This window comes from Pteronotus mesoamericanus, unplaced genomic scaffold, assembly GCF_021234165.1.
Source record: "Pteronotus mesoamericanus isolate MK-2021 breed Mesoamerican mustached bat unplaced genomic scaffold, CSHL_Meso_final scaffold_1186, whole genome shotgun sequence".
Classification (NCBI taxonomy): domain Eukaryota; kingdom Metazoa; phylum Chordata; class Mammalia; order Chiroptera; family Mormoopidae; genus Pteronotus; species Pteronotus mesoamericanus.
In genome coordinates this window covers 516,061-537,172 of record NW_026555302.1, presented here as the reverse complement: position 1 = coordinate 537,172, position 21,112 = coordinate 516,061, and the positions used below count along the sequence as shown (strand labels likewise).

The following is a 21,112-nucleotide window of genomic DNA, read 5'->3' as shown; positions in this document are numbered from 1 at the left end:
TAATTGGGAGGTTTTCATTAACAATGGTACAAGTTCCTTGAAGAATAGAAGAAATTTTTATCATTCAACAGTTCAAAATAGGCTTTTATACATTAGCATACCCACTCAAGGCTAAAAAACCTGAAATACTTTATATATTGAATCTATACTATATTACTTTTAATTATATAACATTTTCTCTTCTGTTTTTAATTTCCTCTGACAGTTTCCCAAAAGATTTTCATAAAGTTGTTATATATACATATTATCTAATTATGATAGTTTATTTAACCAATTTTATGTATTTGTTTGTTTTGCATACAAAGTTGATGTAAAATAAAACATTTCTGTCTCTCTGTTTCTTATTACAGATTCTTCACAGCTATCATTTTACTTAATCTTCACAATATTTCATAAGTATTGTTATCTCCATTTATGGCCATGTGCAGGGTGGTGAAAAATTTAGTTGCCCAAAGCGCAAGCTCCCTGCTGAGGTCTAAGGAAGCAAAGCTCTGCCTTCTTGTTTCAGCTGTCACTCTATAAACAAGTATTCTCTCCACAGACTATTTAGCACCACGTTTTTCACACTTTTGTGCTTTTTGTTGGTGACTTTTCTGTTTAAAATGGCCCCAAGGGTAGCGCTGAAGGGCTACCTAATGTTCCTAAGTGCAAGAAGTCTGTGATGTTCCCTTCCGGAGAAACTGCATGTGTTAGATAAACTTCATTCAAGCATGAGTTACAGTGCTATTCGCCATAAATTCAATGTTAATGAATAGAAAATATATATTAAAGCATCTTTAAACCAAAACACATATAAAACAAGGTTATGTATTGATTAGGTGACTAAAATGTTGTGACTAGTGGTTCACGTGTACCTAGTCTCGTATTCCCCTAGGACAAATGGTTCCATATTAGCTAATATTGGTAGTAAACGTAACTATTACAAATAACAAGAACAAGCTGTATTTATAGGGAAGGAAAAAGTTTTCTTCAAACGCATCTGATATCCTTATTAACCCAAGAGGGTTTAAAAAAAGCCTTTGCAAGAAATTACTCCACCGCTCTCCCGAAGAGCCTGTAATAGAAAAGCGGTGGTCCTGCGTCCCAGCATCCTTTGCCCCTCTGCTTTCTCCACTTTATTCTTCTGCAGTTCTGTCTGTCTCCTGAAGGGGGTCTCCATCTAAATAATGCTTTCTAGGAATCTAGTCATATACCAAATTTGATACAGATGGACACACTCGACACACAGGTACATTTAAAAGTGAACTCTGTGGATGCATTCCTGCAGAATTAATTGCAAAGATTCGTGATACCTCAGTTCCATGGGAAACCAGAAAAGGGTATTTCCCTACCTTGGGCATCCACCTTCCGAATCTCCTAAGGACATAAAAATACTAGAAAATAATATATTTTTCTTATTACTCTCATACAGTACCCTGTACTCTTTTCCATAGGCCTTAAAACTGATCAGCAGTTTATTTCTTTCTGTTTCTTTAAGGCCCAGGGTGGGTGTTTTGCCCTCTTCCGAAATGGCTGCCCAAGCATCACACGCTCTGTGCCTACTTCTTGAAATTCAGGGACTTTCGCTGCGCAATATGGGGACTTGGATGCGAGCGAGACTGAACCTCCCAGCGTGCTTTGCAGCGTGAGGCATGACGTCTGGTGATGGGGAAGCCCTGGAGCTTTCGGCCGCCAAATCTTTCGTAGAGGTTGAGGTTGAGCCCAGGGACTGAACTGGACGCCCGCAAAGGGGGAAGATGGAAGCGTGGCGCTGTGTGAGGAGGGGCTACGGCCGCTGTGTAGTGGGAAGAGGCCGGTCAGTAGGTCTGGGTGGCGGGCGGGAGGAGGAGAGAGGGAGGGGCGGCCGGAGGCGGGGGCGGGTGGCCTGGGTGAACCGGGGCGGGGCGGGCTGGGGAAGGAAGCGGGAGGAAGAGGGTCGGGACTGTGGTGCAGCTGGGACGAGCCACCGGAGACTCCCCAAGGGATAGGTAAACCCGGCACGCAGCCGGCAGGGCGCCGGGCCAACGGGGACCCGGGCCCAGGCGCGGAGCGCATCGGCCGCCGGCGGTGCTGTTGCCCTCCCGACCGGCTCGGCCTCGCAGCTCAGGCCCACTTCCCGCAACCCAGCCTCCAAGGCAGCCCGAGCGTCTCCGTTCCCGGCTTCTTCCCCGGGCCCTGCAGCACCTTCCGGGAGCTGACGGTCCGCAGGGAGGCCTCCTGTCACAATAAGTCCCAGGGTCGCCTGACCCCGAAGGAGGCGCGCGCGCGCCGCACACGCGCACGGGGGTTGGTTTGTCGGTGTGTTCTTGTCTCTCAAACTTTAGTCATTTGTATTCCAACCTTTACGATTATTACCAAATTCCGTTCACTCCTGTATTATTTACTGGGTATTTTTCTTGAAATTGGCTCACTTTAGTTGGTCCGAAGGTTGTGGGTTATTGTTAAGCTGAAATTGACTCACTTTAAAAAGCACTTAAATGAGTGCTGCCTACACTAGCGTAGCCCTAAGCAGTTATCTGCGAAATCTTGGCTTTAATGTACTTACTGTTTTTTTATTCTTAATACACTTTAAAACAAATACTTAGATATTAAAAATCAAAAAGTTTCACTGTGCACCGTATAAAACCGACGGGTGTACCACACATGGGAAGCACAGCACTGTCTTAATTATTACATGGGGATGGGGTTTTAACTCCTATAGTCCTGGGATTTGATGCCAGTTCAGTTCAACGATGTTTTCTTGAGTACCGGCTGTGTGCCAGGCACTGTGCTAGGCAGTTGGGAAGAGACTGGGGTTAAAATGATTAAGAAAGTTCTGGCTTTGAAGGAGCTCATCATTTTAAGAGGAAAAGATATATACCTATATATACAAATATATAGATATGTATACATGTATCTATATAGACATCAGGGTGGAGCAAAAGTAGGTTTACAGTTGTTCATATGGAAAATAAATACAAGGAAAAACTCACATACTCAAAACTGTAAACCTACTTTTGCCTCACCTTGTAAGTAACTACAAATATAATGTTTTGTTGCACGTGTTATACCTCAAAATGGTAGCTTATTAGGATGCACAAATGTATTGAGCCCAAATCTCTACGGTTCTCAAGAGTTGTGACAAAGCAGGATAGTCTGACCATGTCCTGCCTTTAGAGATTAACAATTAAGTTGAATTTAGAGGATAATTTGAAAACACACAGACTACAAAAAATACAGTAAAAATTTAAGTGTTAAAATGAAAAGAACGTGACACACAAGTCAAATAACAGAAAATACACTTTAACCTAAATTCCTTTGGTAATAGAAGTGGACGTTATGGATACTACCTTGAAAATGTACCATTAAGGAATTCTAGAGGAAAGAATAGAAGTCCTCAATCCTAATATTTTGCCAGAATTGTATAGTACGAAGGTGGTACCCAAGAGAGCCTGGCAGCAAAGTATCTATTCAACATAATGATAACACTACGTTGGAGATATTTTTGGATGATAGGTTAAATTGGTGCTGTTGGCTTTTGGAGTGTTGATGAATTCCTAGTAAGTAATTTCTACCTTTTTTCGTTTCTCTCAAGGAAAAGCATGCTTTCAAAAAAAAAAAAAATTGAGGTTGTGATGGGCTTTTGTGTTCTCAGCTATACAAATGTTTGGAAAATACAACCCTGGTATAAAAAACTTCAGAAATGTGTTTTTACTCCAAACCAAGTTGGAATAGAGATTCACTTTAATTGTAGTCAGCTTATGTGTTCCATATTTGATTTAAGTATTATGTTTGTTGTGGATTTTATTTGTCCATTGAGTTGTATTAGATGCTAGAAAGCTAATCTGAATACCAGTTGATGGTTGATTTCTCTCTCAGTTGAACTGTGGACTTTTTGAAGTCTGTGCGGTGTTTTGGGAACCTGGCGGATCCTACATGGAGTGTTTAGAATACCACTCACAGTTGTGTAGGGAGACTCGTGGGGTACTGCTCTCATGGTTAAATCATGGCTGCTTCTCCCACATCCTTCACAGATTTAGAAATCAGCTTTTGAGTGTTAGACCTTGTTCTCCCTTGAGGAAACAGACTTGGATTTTGTGTGCAATAGCTGAACCTAAAGTGGTGCCTCAAGGAGTGTATTTATGTCTTTTAGATACCCCATGTTACCCCACCACCAGAAGAGTCTGGGCAGAGACTGGACTACACCGTGGGAGAATCTGCAAAGGTGTTGCTGGAACAGACATATTTCTAGTTGTATGAGGTGGCCTGGACACTATTCTCGTGCTCCTTACCCCTACTTCAGTAGTAGGCAATTTTCATTAAACTGGAGACCGCCTTGTTTGTTTGAGTCTAGAACTCAGTTTCAGTACTGGAATTGGAGACCCGACAGCCTGAGCCAGACATCTTTGATCCATCTCTCTAGTTACATCATGAACTCTGAGGGAGATGAGCCTTCATCAAAACGAAGAAAACACCAAGGTAAAGGTGACATTTATCTTGGTGCACAAATAAACATAAGCCATAGACTAATTGAAACGTTCATATCTAATCCTCAAGAAAACTTCCTGCTGGTTTTAGACGTGTTTGGTGTTTATTTTCAGCCAGTAGTTTTTCTGTTAGGAAAAAGGGAATTATTTTTTAAATGAACTCTTTATTTTTATCTTTAATTAATTGTGTATTTCTGGCAGTAAAGATAGAAGTGACTCTACCTACAGAATAAGGTAAAAAAGAATGAAGGATTAGATTAAAACCTTAAGTTTCATTTAAGAATAGTTTTCAAATTTACTGTTTTTGAAGCAGAGATTCTCAGGCTTCTTAAAAACTGGTGGATGTATTATTGAAAGTCCACAGGTCTATAAAATTAAATGTCATGTTTTCATATTTATTTTAAGCTAATGTTTTACAATGATAACTTTAAAGAATAAGACAAAAGGATTTTCTTAAATAGGAACTCTCATAAATAAAAGATACTTCCTTACAGAATAGGATTTTAGCTTATTAAATCTGTATATCTCATACTGGGGTCTACAGATACAATCTTGAGAGTCTGTTGGAAATTTTATCTTTTAAAACATCTTATGCAACTTTAAGAAACAGTTTTTTCTAAATATGTTGATTATTTCTATTTTTCTCATATTCTTTCTACTCTAAACAATTGCCCAGACTCCCTCTGTGCTGCCGGTCCTGCCCCCCGCCCCCCAAGTGTACACGCAGAATTTGGAACTGTCTTCCTTGCTGAGCTGTGGTTTTCAGTGAAGATAATGCCTCTGCAGATAACTGAGAGGAGACTCTGTGGATGTTAATGTGTAGGGAGCAGACACAAGTTTGTCAAAGGATGACATTCACAGTGAGTGTCACCTGGAAGTCAGAGCTCGATTATTAGTTAAATGTGCTTTTAGGAGGAAATTCCACTGCACCTTTAAGTAGAAATTCTAAGCACTCACAAGTGAAAATTTATTTTTATAGTACCTAACCACAGCTTGTGTTTATAATGTATTTGTTTGAATGAATGAAAGGTTTATGTAGAGGCGTTAAAATGAGGTTCCTAAGAACACTCCATGTCTGTAAATCGAGGCCTGTATGGGATGAGCCGGCTTCTCACCTGGGTATTCACTGTCCATCAGGTCCGCACACTTCTCTCTAGTTTGGCCTTTTCTAAATCTGGTAGCCGTCAGGTCGGGCTGTGCCGTGTGACACAAGCATGGGCTTAGGGACCACTCCCTGCTGTCGTTCTGCTCCACCACAAATTGTGTGAGCTGGGACAGGTTCCTGAACCTCTCTGCTCCGTGGTTTCCTAGTGTAAAATAATGCTCACGTTCAAAGCCTGTTGACAATAAAATGAGATGTCAAGTGCCCAGCACACTGTTGGCTTCATAGTAGGTACTCAGAAAATTGTGGTGGTGGTGTTTTCCCTTTAATGGATGGGAAGTTACATTTACACACTGATAAACTTGGATTGCAACCTGACTCTTTATATGTCCATTCTTCCTAGGTATTGTGAATAAGGAAAATGCTCTTCGTTAAGCCATATTTGTGACTTCCGATATTTCACTAATACTTTTCAATCAAGAGAACAGCATTGCTAACTTGCCTATCACTTTAAAGTGGTATTTGAAGGATTTGTGTGACACAATTATGACTTTTTAATTAGGCACCCTAAAAACCCAGTCAGTCCTGTTGCTTACTTTCTTTGATTCATCTGTCTTCTCTGCTGTGATCACCTTGTTCCTCCTGACATGGAAGGTATATAAGCTTTTGTAGTATGAATTTATGTTGTGAAGTATATGAAGGCCAAAGACTATTTACTTCATCAGTAGTTTTCAGACTGTCTCCCATGGAACTCTAGCATTTGAAGTTTCTGTATGTTTATTCAAAGCAATTGTGGTCAGTATAAATGTTAGTTACCTCATCTTTCTAGCTACAGTCCCCACATACCAAGGATTGATGTTCATAACATGAAAAGTAATGCTGAAGGGTTGTACAAGCTCTAGAAGTTTGAAAGCCACTGTATTGATGGAATTTTAGGCATTGTAATCCAGTGAAATGAAAGCCTTCATGCAGGAAAAGGGAGGGATCCTAGGGCTGAGATTTTTTTTTTTTTTCCCACATTGTCTAATCATGCTTGGAAGTCCATCTCTAATTCTGTTTCTCCAGGTTCTTCCCATTTCTTGTTTTCTGCATTTGAGTTCATAGATTCTCTAAAAATTCTACATTTTTCTTCATGGCTTCCATGGCAGTTGGAATATGCCCTTTAACGGTGGGGTGAGGGAGACAAGATCAAAGGAGAAAACTATATATGGTGGTCATTTCTAAATCGGGGACTGCCTATAATTGCAAAATCTCATGGTTTTCGATTCTCATCACTTTTCCAGGGTACATGATGTCTTTGCAGAATGTAAACCATCACATATTCCTGGTTGCTGCATGCTAGGTTTGTCAACTAGCCATTATCATTGACCAGCACTCTGTAACTATGTTACATGTAACTTTTGCTTTGGTATGCATTAAAAAGATTTCTTTGTTCATTTTGTTTGCACTGTTCCATTTCAGTGTTTTAGACACTAAATACAGTTTCTGTATATTGTCATTATATACATCATTCTTGTCTAAAGCAGAATTCTAAGATGAGTTGTTTTTGGAACTTAGTTAATCACTGGATGATCTTATCTTACTAATAGGGAATAAAATATGTGAACTTATCTTATTGGAAAGCCAGCTGAGACATACAGATACAATATTATGGTTACAAAGTTGCTAAGCATGTCTATGGCAGAGCTAATTCTTAACTATAAAGAAGGGAGAAACCACGACCCCTGTATAGTCTTAGTTTTATAAACACATGCTCTTAGTCTCCAGAATAACTTGTTAGATTCTTTTAAACCTGTTGTGTCCCTCTTGGTCAGTCAGTATAGAATTTTACAGCCTTTTAATTAATTTGATCACAACTTCTGGTTATTCAGTGCTTCATTGCCATTTCCTAGGGTAAAACATTGTGTTCATTGCCTATGGAAATTTTTAAAAGGCAAAGGAATACTTATATACAGGAAAACACATGGTCTTTTTTAAAATTAATTCTTTATATTCTGTCCAATATATTTTAACAGGCACCATAAAACGCCATTGGGAATACATATGTAACCATCATAAAGAAAAAACGAAGATCCTGGGAGACAATATTGACCCCAAATGTGAAGACAGTGAGAACAAGTTTGATTTCTCAGTGATGTCCTATAATATACTTTCACAAAATTTACTGGAAGATAATTCACACCTCTATAGACACTGCCGGCGCCCAGTATTACACTGGAGTTTTAGATTTCCCAATATTCTGAAAGAAATTAAACACTTTGATGCAGATGTAAGTGCAAAATATCAAAATCCTTCGCACAAGAAAAAGTTGGGTTAAATGGGTCACTTGTAAACTAAATTATTTTCTCACTTTTGTTTGGTAAAAAGGGAAGATGTTTAAATATAGTGATGGAACAGTTTTTAGCAAGGTAACATGACCTCCAAAGAGTTATTTGCCAATGGTTGTTGGTATAAATAATTGTCTGGCTTTTTTAAAACGATCAAAGAATCTTAAGTATTGGTTAGCTCTGAGATAGGGACTGGCAACATATTAAGTGTTCGGTACATATTTCCTTGGATTTTATTTTCTTTTTTTACAGATGTCCTTTGATTTTAAATTTAAATAATTCATGAAGAATTAATGTAGATAATGTCATTCAAAGAAATCACCTCTTAAGAAAGTACAAGGAGGATTTCTACTAATAAATGTGTAAATTCAGGGGGAATATTCAGACATGTAAATTAAAAATATTTCCTTGGAAGAAAGCTTCATATGATTAAAGGCCACAATTTGGGGGACTGATCAAATTTAGAAACATTAATTTGATAGATCTGTAAATTACAAGAGAAAAGGATTTTTTTATTTCAACTTCTAACATGTTTTTAAAGTTTTAGAAATCTGTAGAGATGGAAGCACCAGAAAATTTATATTTACATCTCTTTGTTTTAATTCAGGCCTTTTTTTTCTTCCAAGGTACTTTGTTTGCAAGAAGTTCAAGAAGATCATTATGGAACAGAAATCAGGCCAAGTTTGGAATCGCTGGGTACAATGTAACTTTTATTTTAGCCATATTTACTTTGGAAGATTGGTATGTTGTTAAAGCATAACTTGCTAACAAAGAAGTGTGATGTATTTGGGCCAAAAATCTTAACTTTGAAAAACTTAATACCTATTTCAAAAGGTCAGGAAAAGATTGAGAAATTTCAGGTGGAAACTTTTGTGTTGTTACATAATTTTAACTTAAAGGGAAAGTTGTGTAAGAATCTCTTAATAGCTTCCTTTCCAGGAGTTGCTTTGCCCATCACTAGACCCCCTAAGATTCCGAGCTCCATGAGATTAGGTACCATTCTGTCTAGGTCATCATTATATCATAAGTATTTACCACTGCGTAATGGATGGAAACTAAAAAACTCTTTGATGAGTGAACACTTCTAAAAACAGGTTATCTGCTTGAGAAATGCTCCCTACTTTGCATTCATTCATTCAGGAAATATTTTTTGAGTGCCTGCTATACACTACTCAGTGTTCTAGGCAGTGGGGATATAGCGGTGAACAAGACAGATAACAAGTCTATGCCCTTGAGGAGTATACAGTAGACAGTAAACCAAATAAATATGTAAGTAGTTCATTAAGTAATGATAGTTTTCTGGGGAAAGGCAGAAATATGGAATAAGGTTTCGGTTGTAAATAAATAACCAGAGAAGATGAGATTTGAGCAAAAACTTGAAAGAGGTTAATGAACAGGCCATGCCTAGAGCATTCTAGACTGCGGAAATCGCAAAGGCAAGGCCTCAAGGTTGGAGTGCCGTAAGGCAGATGAGCAGGCTGGTGTGTGTGGGGTGGAGCAAGGCGGAAGAGTTAGAGGCAGGAAGGTCAGAGGTACGTGGTGGGTGGGTTATTACAAGGCCCTAGTGTCTTTGTCATGACTCTTACTAGGATGGAAATGAGAGCATTATAATGCACATGAGCATATTTAAGACTGAAGTCTGCCAGGAAAGAGACCTATTAGACCCAGTTCCAAAGCTTTTTTTTTTTTTTTTTTTTTTTTAAGATTTTATTTATTTATTTATTTTTAGAGAGAGGAGGAAGGGAAGGAGAGGGAGAGAAACATCAGTGTGTGGTTGCCTCTTATGCATCCCCTCCTGGGGACCTGGCCTGCAACCCAGGCATGCGCCCTGACTGGGAATTGAACTGGCAACCCTTTGGTTTGCAGTCTGGCGCTCAGTCCACTGAGCACACCAGCCAGGGCTAGTCCCAGACTTTTTTGATTCCAACACTTACTTACATCCTACATTACTAATGTTTTGTAGAATACACTTTGGTAAACATTGTTCAAAAATATTAGCTGTGTTTTGCCACACGCGTGCGTGTGTGTGTGTGTGTGTGTGTGTGTGTATAAAACAGTCCCTTATTTTAAATTTCTTTATTTCTTATAGGTTATCACTGTGAATACAAGATTCGGACAGGAAAGAAACCAGATGGCTGTGCCATTTGCTTCAAACATTCCAAATTTTCACTCTTATCAGTGAACCCAGTGGAATTCTACCGCCCTGATGTTCCTCTGTTGGACAGAGACAATGTTGGATTAGTGTTACTCTTGCAGCCCAAAATTCCAAGTGGTGCCTCTCCTGCCATCTGTGTAGCTAACACACATCTGTTATATAATCCAAGGCGAGGCGATATTAAGCTGACCCAGTTGGCAATGCTCCTGGCAGAGATCTCCAGTGTTGCCCATCAGAAAGATGGCAGCTTCTGCCCTATTGTTATGTGTGGGGACTTTAATTCTGTTCCTGGTTCTCCGCTCTATAGTTTTATAAAGGAAGGAAAATTGAATTATGAAGGCCTTGCCATAGGGAAGGTAAGTGCTCACTTCATCATTATTAGGAGGTGGACTTAGTCTTCTGCTCATTGTAATTTGAGGATAAGCCATCACAGGGCTGTTTGAAAACCTTGGATGATCCCTCACTTTACCAAGTACCCTCACTTTACCAAGCTGTGGTGATTTTCCACAACTACTAATAAGTAATTGTATCTACTTGGTTGAATTGCATCTTTTCCATCTGTTTGTGGCAGCATTCTGCTTGGAGAAATTGTCAGGCAGCAAAAAATCCAAAATGGAAGAGAAGAAAAGCATTGCCAGGCATGAATACTTCATAAATAAGGAACTACTCACAAGGTGGCAGAATAGAATTTTAAATGCTAGATATGAGCAATACAGTTAGCAAACAGTAATTTAATATTTCTTTATAATTTTTATTTACATAATAAATGTTCTAATTCCTTAGCTGAGTATAATTTATCCTGTTTTTAATTTCATTGTGCTCGCTTCTATTTAACCAAAATAAGTTTTTCACCACTGACTTTTGAATGATAGTTTACAGTTTTATGAGTTCATCTCTCTTAGTATTTTACGTAATAGGGACTATATTTCAGATAACAAAAAGGAGGGGCATCATTAGTCCAAAGACATCCTTGAGATGTCCAAATTGGAGAAAAACACATATAGGAAAAGATGGCCATGTTCATATAAAAAGCGCTTTCTGAACTGTATTTGAACAAGATTTTATAAGCACAAATAGTCACAATATAAAGAATAAAAAGTAATATTTACTGTCCTTGGATTCCCTTTCATTTAACACATAAACTTTTCAATACATAACTATTTAAAATCTACTCACTTAAGATACCTGTTGAAATTTTGTTTAGGTATCTGGCCAGGAACAGTCTTCACGGGGACAAAGAATTTTATCTATTCCAATTTGGCCCCCAAACCTAGGTATCTCACAGAACTGTGTGTATGAGGTACAGCAGGTACCAAAAGTAGAAAAGACAGGTAAGTGTTTGCAGCATATTGTGGCAGTCTTCTTTAATACTTTCCCTTTGAATGTACAACTAAATTTTTAAAAGGATAACATTTCAGGAATAAATACATATATTTATATAAATAGTTGTTTGCTTATTCCTTTTTTATTTCTTTTTAAAGATTTTTATTTATTTTTAGAGGGAAGGGAGGGGAAAAAGAAAGGGAGAGAATCAGTGTGAAAGAAAAAGATCAGTTGCCTCTCATAGGCACCCTGATCCGGGACCAAACCTGCAACCCAAGCATGTGCCCTGGCTGGGAATGACCTGGAGACCTTTTGCTTTGCGGGACGACACCCCACCAGCTGAGCCACACCAGTCAGGACTTACTCCTCTTCTAAAGAGTGACCTTTTAAAAGTAGAACTTTCTGAATTATTTTTGCATGAATTACTTGCATGTTGCTTTGGAAATGATTGCATTTTATTTGCTAATTCTGGAGATCATCAAAACATACAGGTTCTAGGATGAAACATTTAACTAGGCATCTGTAAACTAGGTATATCTTAAATATTCCTAGAGTAAAAGGACTGTACTAAGGCAAACTAGAACAAAATAGTGTATTGATAATAATACGTATTTTTCTTTGTTCTTACAGACAGCGATCTGACACAAACACAGCTGGAAAAAACAGAAGTCCTAGTGACAGCTGAAAAGTGAGTTCTGGAGAGCAACAGGTGACATTAGCTGACTTTAATCGAGTAAAAACAGTCATTTCTCAACACTGATTCTTTAAAAAGTGATTGCCATGGGGAGAGGTGAAGGAGGGTATGGGGGGTGAATGGCGATGGACGGAGACTTGACTTAGGGCGGTGAACACACAGTGCGCTGTGCAGAGGATGTGTTGTAGAACTGTGCACCTGAAACTTGTGTAACTTTGTTAACCAGTGTCACCCCAATAACGTCAATAAAAGAGGGGTGGGAAATGAAGATGATATTTATTCTGTGCTGGTGGAGAACGTTAGCTCTTATGTCAAACGGACCCAAGTACCAATTATGACTTGGCTCCTTTCTAGCTGTTTGATTTTGAGCAAGAATCTTAGCATCTCTGAGGCTTAGTTTCCTCAGATACAATTTGGGTGGTTGTGAGAGGATTAGATGAGACAAAGCACGCAAAGCTCAGACACATAGGTACTTCAGCAGTCTCCTTTGCCGCAAACAGCTTGTCCGTGGATCTGGACCAGCTGGTACTCTTTAAAATGTATTGTTATTACGAAGGTCAAGATTGCGGAGAAATATCTTTGAAATTTCAAAAGGATCCTTAGCCTCCTTTGACTTACTAGGTCTCAAAACAATCTATAGGAGAATTGATCCAAATAGGATTATGTCAGTGGGAAAGACAATTAACTTATGCTTCTCTCTTAAACTACAGGAAGAGGTCAGCAGAGGTAGAGGGGTAAAGGTGCCTGGATTCCGAATTATTAAAGAAGCATGAATGTTTGGGGCTATGGTTGAGAAACATGTATTTTAATATAATAGATGGGCACTTAAATTGTATCTTTTGGGGAGTTTCTCAATGGCTTCATCGTTTTATATTGTGGCTCATTAATAGTTGAGATTTTGTTTTTAACATTTAAATTTAGGGACCAAATTATAATCACTTCTCATTTTTTCTTCTCAGTCTTATTTTGTATACCTTGTTTTGAAAAAAATCTCTCATGTATGAGAATCTAATAAGAAAGGAAGAAATTTTTTTAAATATATTTTATTTATTTATTTTTAGAGAGAGGTGAAGGGAGGGAAAAAGAGAGGGAGAGAAACCTCGATCAAATGCCTCTCGCACACGCCCCAACCAGGGACTGGTCCTGCAACCCAGGCATGAGCCCTGACTGGGAATCAGACTGGTAACATTTTGCTTTGCTGGACGATGCTGAACCAACTGAGCCACGCTGGTCAGGGCAGGAAATTTTTTTTAATTTTTAAAAAAGAATATTTAAAAATTTATTATTAAGCTACTCAAATATAGTCAAAACTTTCCTGAGTAAAGTTAGTAAAAGGCTAATTTTACTAATAAATATTTAGTTTTAAATAATTCTAAAATCTTCATACAAAGTGGGTTATAAGAAAAGATACTTTTAAATATCTTTATATAAATACAGTGTTTATACACAGCTTACACGAGTAAACTCAAGAGTTGATAGTACGGTAACGGTTTGCAGAAAAATACAGTGCCTCTGACAACAGTCTGGTGGATTCTAAATGGCATTTATAAAGGGCACTCTGATTTTCTTTCTTAAAAACAATAAAAATATATATATAGGCAGGCATACCCTTGGAGATATTGCAGATTCAGTTCCAGACCACTGCAGGAAAGCGAGTATCTAAATAAAGCAAGTCACATGAATTTTTTTTCCAGTGCATATAGAAATCAGTTTATTTAAATGTCCAATAGCATATCTAAAAAATGCACATACCTTAATTTAAAAATACTTTATCATTAAGAAATGCTAACTATCATCTCAGCCTTCAGCGAGTCATAATCTTTTCACTGATAGAAGGTCTTGCCTCCATATTGATGGCTGCTGACCGACTGGGACAGTGGTTGCTGTAGCAATTTTTAAAATAAGACAATAATGAGGTTTGCCACAGCAATTGACTCTTTCCTTCACTATCGATTTCTCGGGAGCATGTGATGCTGTTTGATAGCATTTTACCCACAGTGGAACCTTCTTTCAGTACTGGAGTCAATCATCCCAAACCCTGCTGCTCCTTTATCAGCTCAATTTAGGTAATAGTCTAACATTTCTGTTGTCATTTCAACAACTTTCACAGCATCTTCATCAGGAGTAGGTTCCATCTCAAGGAACCATGTTCTTTGCCCTCCATAGGAAGCAACTCATCTGTTCCAGATTCTTTTGTTTTTGTTTTTGTTTTTCAATTTTATTTAATGATTTGAGAGAGAGAGGAAGGGAAGACTGAGAGAGAAACAGCAATTGTTGTTCCACTTATTTATGCATTTATTGGTTGATTCTTTATGTGCCCTGACCTGAGATTGAACCCACAAACCTGGTGTGCTGGAATGACGCTCTAACCAACTGAGCTACCTGGCCAGGGCTGTTCAAGTTTTATCATGAGACTGCTGCAACTCAGTCATATCTTTAGGCTCCACTTCTAATTCTAGTTCTCTTTATATTTCCACCACATCTGCAGTTACTTCCTCCACTGAAGCCTTGAACAACTCAAAGCCATCCATGAAGGTTGAAATCAGCTTCTTCCAAAGTCCTGCTAATGCTGATATTTTGACCTTTCTCATGAATCACAAATATTCTTCATGGCATGTAGAATGGGGAATCCTTTCCAGAGGTTTTCAGTTTACTTTGCCCAGACCTGTCAGAGGAATGAATCGGTATCTATAACTGTCATAGCCTTCTGAAATATATTTCTTACTAAGACTTGAAAATCAAAATTACTCCTTGATCCATGGGCTGCAGAATGGATGCTGAGTTAGCAGCCATGAAAACAATATTCATCTCATTGTACATCTCCATCAGAGCTATTGGGTGATCTGGTGCATTGTCAATGAGCAATAATATTACAGAAGGAATCTTTCTTGCTGAGCAATGGGTCTCAACAGGGGACTTAAAATATTCAACAAATCATGGTGTAACAGACTTTGTTATCTCATTTATAGAGCACAGGCAAGAGTAGATTTAGCATAATCCTAAGGGCCCTAGGATTTTCAGAATGGTAAATGAGCACTGGCTTCCACTTAAAGTCACCAGCTGCATCAGCCCCTAAAAAGAGAGTCAGCCTGTCCTTTGAAGCTCTGAAGCCAGCCATTGATGTCTCTCTAGCTATGAAATCCCTAGATGGCATCTTCTTCCAATAGACAACTGTTATGTCTACATGGTAAATCTGCTGTTTGGCGTAACCATCTTCAGTAATTACCTCGGCTGGGTCTTTTGGATGACTTACTGCGGCCTCTGCATCAACACTTGCTTCTTCACCATGCATTTTATGTTATGAAGACAGCATCTTCCCTTAAACCTATGAAGCTACCTCTGTTAGCTTCAAACTTCTCTTCTGCAGCTCCCTCACCTCTCGCTCTCTTCATAGAATTCTAGAGAATTAGGGCCTTGCTCTGCATTAGGTTTTGACTGAAGGGAATGTTGTGGCTGGTGTGATCTATCTAAAACTTTCTCCATGTCAGAAATAAGGCTGTTCTGTTTTCTTATCATTTATAGGGTCACTGGAGTAGCACTTTCAATTTCCTTCAAGAACATTCCTTCTGAATTCACAGTTTGGCTGTTTGACACAAGAGGCCTAGCTTTCGGCCTTTCTTGGCTTACAACACGCCTTCCTCTGAGAGACATGTAGCTTTTCCTTTCACTTGAACACTTAGAGGCCATTGTGGGGTTACTAACTGGTCTAATTTCAGTGTCGTTGTGTCTCAGGGAAAAGGGAGGCCAGGGGGTGAGGGAGAGAGATGTGGAATGGTCGGTCAGTGGAGCAGTCAGGACACGCATGTTTATCAGTTGTTTGCTGTCTCATGTGGGTGTGGTATATGGCACCCCAGAGCACCATAACAAACATAGTAATAATGGAAGTTTGAAATATTAGCAGAATTACCAAAATGTGACACAGAGACACAAAGGGAGCAAATGCTGTTGGAAAACGGCGCTGATAGAGTTGCAGTGTTGCCCCAAACCTTTAAATTGTGAACAATGGAACATCTGCAAAGCATAATAGTGAGGCCCAGTAAAACAAGGTGTGCCTGTAAATTGTTTTGGGATACGTGTTTATTAGTAAGTGGAGGCTCTCAAATATAATTAGTAACAAATCACATGAGTGTATTAATTATCGAGCTTCCCCCTCCCCATTTCACAACCTTGTTAATGGGTTTTGGTTATCACTGCATCAATACATGCCACATTGTGATATTGTCTGTTTACATGAAGTTTGTCCTAATGTTTGGCTTTGTCTGGAAATTAAATGAAAAAGTGTTTTCATAGGAGGAATTATAAAGTCATGAAAAACCTGATGGATGCTAAACACTTTTCATTTTAGGTTATCTTCATATTTACAGCACCATTTCAGCTTGTCATCTGTTTACTCACATTATTTTCCTGACACTGGAATTCCAGAAGTGACCACGTGTCATTCCCGAAGTGCCATAACCGTGGATTATATTTTCTACTCCGTGGAAAAGGAAGATATTGCTGGGCAGCCAGGTAAAGAAAGCATGCAGTCTTAAATTCTGCTTGAGAACACAGTAAGGAACCCCTCAAGGCTGAAACTGACAAAGTTAGGTAAACATCTAGATGAAGTTCTAGATTTCGAAGGTAAATATAGCCCTGGCCAATGTGGCTTAGTGGACTGCGTGCTGGTCTGTGAACTGAAAGGTCACTAGTTCGATTCCCAGTCTGGGCACATACCTGGGTTGTGTGAGAGGCATGGATGTCCACGTTTCTCTTCTTCTTTTTCTCCTTCCCTTCCCCTTCTCTAATAAATAAAATCTTTTAAAAAAGAAGATGATGCCCTGGCTGGTGTGGCTCAGTGGCTTGAGCACTGGCCTGCAAACCAAAGGGTCACCAGTTTGATTCCCAATTGGGGCACCTGCCTGGTTGTGGGTCAGGTCCCCAGTATAGGGTGCATAAGAGAGAACCACACCTTGATGTTTCTTTCCTTCTCTTTCTCCCTCCTCTCCCCTCTCTCTAAAAATAAGTAAATAAAATCTTTTTAAAAAATTTAGAAAGTAGTTAAATATATATCTATCCTCACCTGAGGACATGCTCACTGATTTTAGAGAGGAGGCAAGGGAAGGAGAGAAACGTTGACATGAGAGGGAGAAACATCAATTGGTTGCCTCTTGTACATGCCTCGACCAGGAACTGAACCTGCAACCTGGACATGTGCCCTGACTGGGAATCGAACCTGCGACCCCTCAGTCTACTGGACGACACTCCAACCAACTGAGCCACATAGGCCAGGGCTAGAAGTTAAAAATATTTTGAAATTGGTAATATATTTGACAGATTGGTAATGTATTTGAATAAGTCAGTTAATCACCTGCAAAAAGTGGAGGCAGTGAAGTACCTCAAAGCAAATTACTACCTAAGAATTATATCCTCATCTCTACCCTCCAGTCGAGTCACTTTTGGTCTTCTAAGTCTTTCATAATCCCCTTTGTTTTACTTGCCATATATCTGCTGTTTTCTTGTGCCAACATTAGTATAGCACCTTTTTTTCATTTCAAGTTCTAAAAGTAATCTGGAAGAAAATGTCAATGTAATAATGTTTGGTAATTCTCATAATGTTATTTGAGATTGACAGCTTCCTAAGAAATTCATCCATCAATCACTCCGTAGTTGTTTAAAACCAGACAGACACAGCCACGGGTATACTTGTTTATACTTCCAACAACAGACAATTTGATTATGTTGACCTTGGAATGTTGGACTTTTCTGGAAAGAGAAGTTTGTAACTGTTTTCAAAAAGCAAAGGTGATAAAACACTTTTCCTTGATTCAATGGAAATAAGGGTGTATTAACCAAATGATTCAATGTGGAGAAAAAAATGCAGTTTCATATAAGTGGCGGTCAAAAAATACCATTTAGAAAACTTTGAAAGTCCAAAATGTGGGCAGCTGTTGTCTTTTCTGATTTTCCCTTTTCCTCTTTCATATGACTTCTCCCCAGTAGATCAACTCTACAAAATATGCCCTCTACTTTGAATTTGTAATATTAAGGTTCTGGTAGTTGTCATGCCTTAACTGTTCACTAGGTGGCAGAAGTATGTCATGAACCAGCATCTCAAAATTCAATTTTAGGAGCACATCCTCTTTTACTCCGCTTCTTGGGTACTGACTCTCTGGGACCAAATTATACATTTATTTCCCACTCACCTTATAAACTTTCTACCTAGATGTGGCTGTGTCTGTCTGGTTTTATACAATTATGGAGTGGTTGATGGATGAATTTCTTATGAAGTTGTCAGTCTCAAGTTACTCTTAACATTATGAGAATTATCAAACATTATTACATTGATGTTTTCTTCTGGATTATTTTCACAACTTGAAATAGAAAAAAAAAGTCTGAAAAAGAAAAAAAAACACATACCTGAAACTGCTGTGTATTTGAGCATTATAATTAGGTTACACTCAATAAATATTTAATCATATTCTGAAAACTGTTTCATATTTAGACTTCCAGAGGGGTTTCAGGTTCTGTATCATCATTGTTTAAGGGGGAAAAAAGACTTGTATGATTAATTTACAATAAACTGTTGACACAGTTTCACTAAGTATGTCTATGTTTTCAATGTAGGAGCTGAAGTTGCTTTGGTTGGTGGCTTGAAACTTCTAGCTAGACTGTCACTTCTTACAGAGCAAGACTTATGGACTGTTAATGGACTTCCAAATGAAAACAACTCTTCAGATCATCTGCCTTTATTGGCTAAATTCAGACTTGAGCTCTGACTCCTCTTTGATTATGTACTTTTCTTTCCAATTTATATTCTTTTTCAGAGACTGTAAAAGTGTTAAGAGTTTGCATGTTGTTTATTTTTGTGCTGTGGAGTTTCTGAAGAGGTTATGTTAAATGCTTGGAAGAAATATCAGAAGAAACAAGTTTACAACAGTTCGCTTTTATAATAATGAAAGAATATTTTCCTGACAAATGATATAAATGCTCTTAATTGTTAAAAAAAAAATTGTAAATATTTTTTACTCTAAATTCCAGTAAAGTAGACAGTGATTTTAAATATAGTGCATCTCCTTTAGTCCTCTTAGTAAAAAATCCCATTTCATGTTTTTGGTTAAGTTTTAGAGTGGATCCCAAGTATCTGTGAGTTCTTGCAAAACACAATTCACTTCCTTTCCAGAAGGCCTGATTTCATGGTGAGGACCACATGTTTGTTGAGTGAGTCCTAATTAGCTCATCTCAGAAATCATTGGCTCATTCACAAGTATCCACCCATTTTTGTTTTTGAGGGGACTTGACAATGCTTTTAAAAACTTGTACAGGTTGTTTAATCCATCTTGTTATTATCCTGAGACAGGCAATATATCTGCATTGTGTCAGGGACATATAGGTCCCATAACCAGTGGTATGAGGTACTTACACAAGCCTACTTTTCCATCCTCTAACAGGCCATTACAGGAGACAGGGATTGGGGTTATGCCTTCATTTCCCGAGCAATTTTTTTTCCCTCTATTCAGTTTCAAGAAAAGATCCCTGGTTTAGGGAGAGATTTTATTTTAGTGAACCAATGCTGTACGACTATATTTTATTAGGAAACTTGTCTTTGGAACAAAGTGGCAGCTATAAGATTATTTTTGTTTTGCCTCAGAAATTTGAGGAAATCAACAAGTCTAGTGGAACAATACAAACATGGAGACCTAATATTTTTTAGTTATTTTAACTGTTTTAGTGGTTTTGTTTCTAAAATGTGTTTTATCATGATGCTGCAGTGTAAAATAGTGCTGACTTTTTTTATAAAATGGTTAAGAGTGGGTCTAATTCTGCAGTTGGCTTTATGTTTGTTGGAATCAAAATTTTTAAAACAAAAAGTGAAAATCTTCTCTTTTTTAGATATGGGGGTCAAAGAATTATGTGCATTTTTACTAAATTTTATATTGAATTTACTGAATTGTAGAAGTTTTTACAGTGGGTTTTCTTACTAGAATGCTTCATTTTAAATTAGCAGTGGTTTCTTTATAGTCTTGGACATTAAAAGTTTTTGTATTAAAGTACTTAACAACCATTATTTTTAAGAAGAGATAGATGAATTCCCTAAAAAGGCATGTGGGTACTAAGGATTTGCCTAGTAAAACTTGTAGTAAGCAAATACAGGGTCCGGCAGAAGTAAGGCCTGCTTGAGTGTGGTTGGTAGGGCACGTGAGTGTCTCGCATGAGGTGGACAGCAATTTGAACATTTCACCTAAAATGTCACATGGTGTGCTTGAGTGTGATATTGTTGTTACAGAATTACATGCTTATGATTTTGTAATAAAAAGCGGGGGGGGCATTATTTGTGCCGGACCCTGTACTTTTTAAATGTTTAATTTCTCACTTTGGGAATATTTTACTTGTGGTATTAACTATAGTTCTAGGATTTTTCACATTTTCTAGTCACAGTTTTCAGAATATTATGATCTGTCCTATTAGCAGATATTGTCATCACCAAATAATAATAACAAATTAATTATCCCCTTTTAGTATTGAGGAAAGAAAAATGAAAATTCATTGATTCTTGCTTTCTGTTGTGTGAATTTATTAACAAGTTAACTTTTAAAAAGGTCGTTATTGACAAACTAACATTCCTGAAAACTATAGTGGAAATTTAAATTTTTATATCCTGATTAATATATTGTGGTTTTAGGACCTTTTCATGTGCTTCATTTTGATAGAGTTAATCCTTAAAGTTGCTTCCTACTTTAGTTGATAGAATGAAGTATTAGTTTGTGGCTTAGAGGCCAAAGGGTCAGTGTAACTTTTCACAAGTTTTTAAAGCTCCACGAAAATTAAGTATCCACTTACCTTTACTTTCTTTGGTCAGAAGAGTTGGTAACTCTGCTGGAGCCTAGTATTTATTTACCTGCCAAAAGCAATTAAATCTGGCTAATTGCTGAAACCAAGTCTCCCACAACCTCACGTGCTATACTATCCAAGTTTTCAATGGAAAGGGATATTGTGGAGTAATGAAATTTTGGTTTGAGTATTCCTTTTGATATAAAGATAATATGTGTGTTTGAAGTCTTGCCCCCCTTTTTTTTAAATTTAGCAACT

General features: G+C 38.0%; 1 protein-coding gene across 4 annotated transcripts; it reads left to right on the top strand.

Moving 5' to 3' along the window:
- The first annotated feature begins 1,576 nt into the window (after nucleotides 1–1,576).
- Nucleotides 1,577–20,454, top strand: ANGEL2 (angel homolog 2). Of its 4 annotated transcripts, none has more exons than XM_054587622.1 (9): nucleotides 1,577–1,795; nucleotides 4,112–4,437; nucleotides 7,563–7,816; nucleotides 8,501–8,570; nucleotides 9,964–10,385; nucleotides 11,234–11,360; nucleotides 11,983–12,040; nucleotides 16,392–16,555; nucleotides 18,650–20,454. In XM_054587622.1, exons 1-9 carry the CDS (start codon nucleotides 1,737–1,739, stop codon nucleotides 18,799–18,801), a joined length of 1,632 nt encoding a protein of 543 aa, XP_054443597.1. In that variant the 5' UTR covers nucleotides 1,577–1,736; the 3' UTR covers nucleotides 18,802–20,454. The 4 variants fall into 4 exon arrangements, with proteins under 4 accessions (XP_054443597.1, XP_054443601.1, XP_054443598.1 ...); XM_054587623.1 differs by lacking the exon at nucleotides 1,577–1,795 and adding an exon at nucleotides 2,081–2,277; XM_054587626.1 differs by lacking the exon at nucleotides 4,112–4,437 and having other exon boundaries at nucleotides 1,749–1,795.
- The last annotated feature ends 658 nt before the right edge of the window (nucleotides 20,455–21,112 follow it).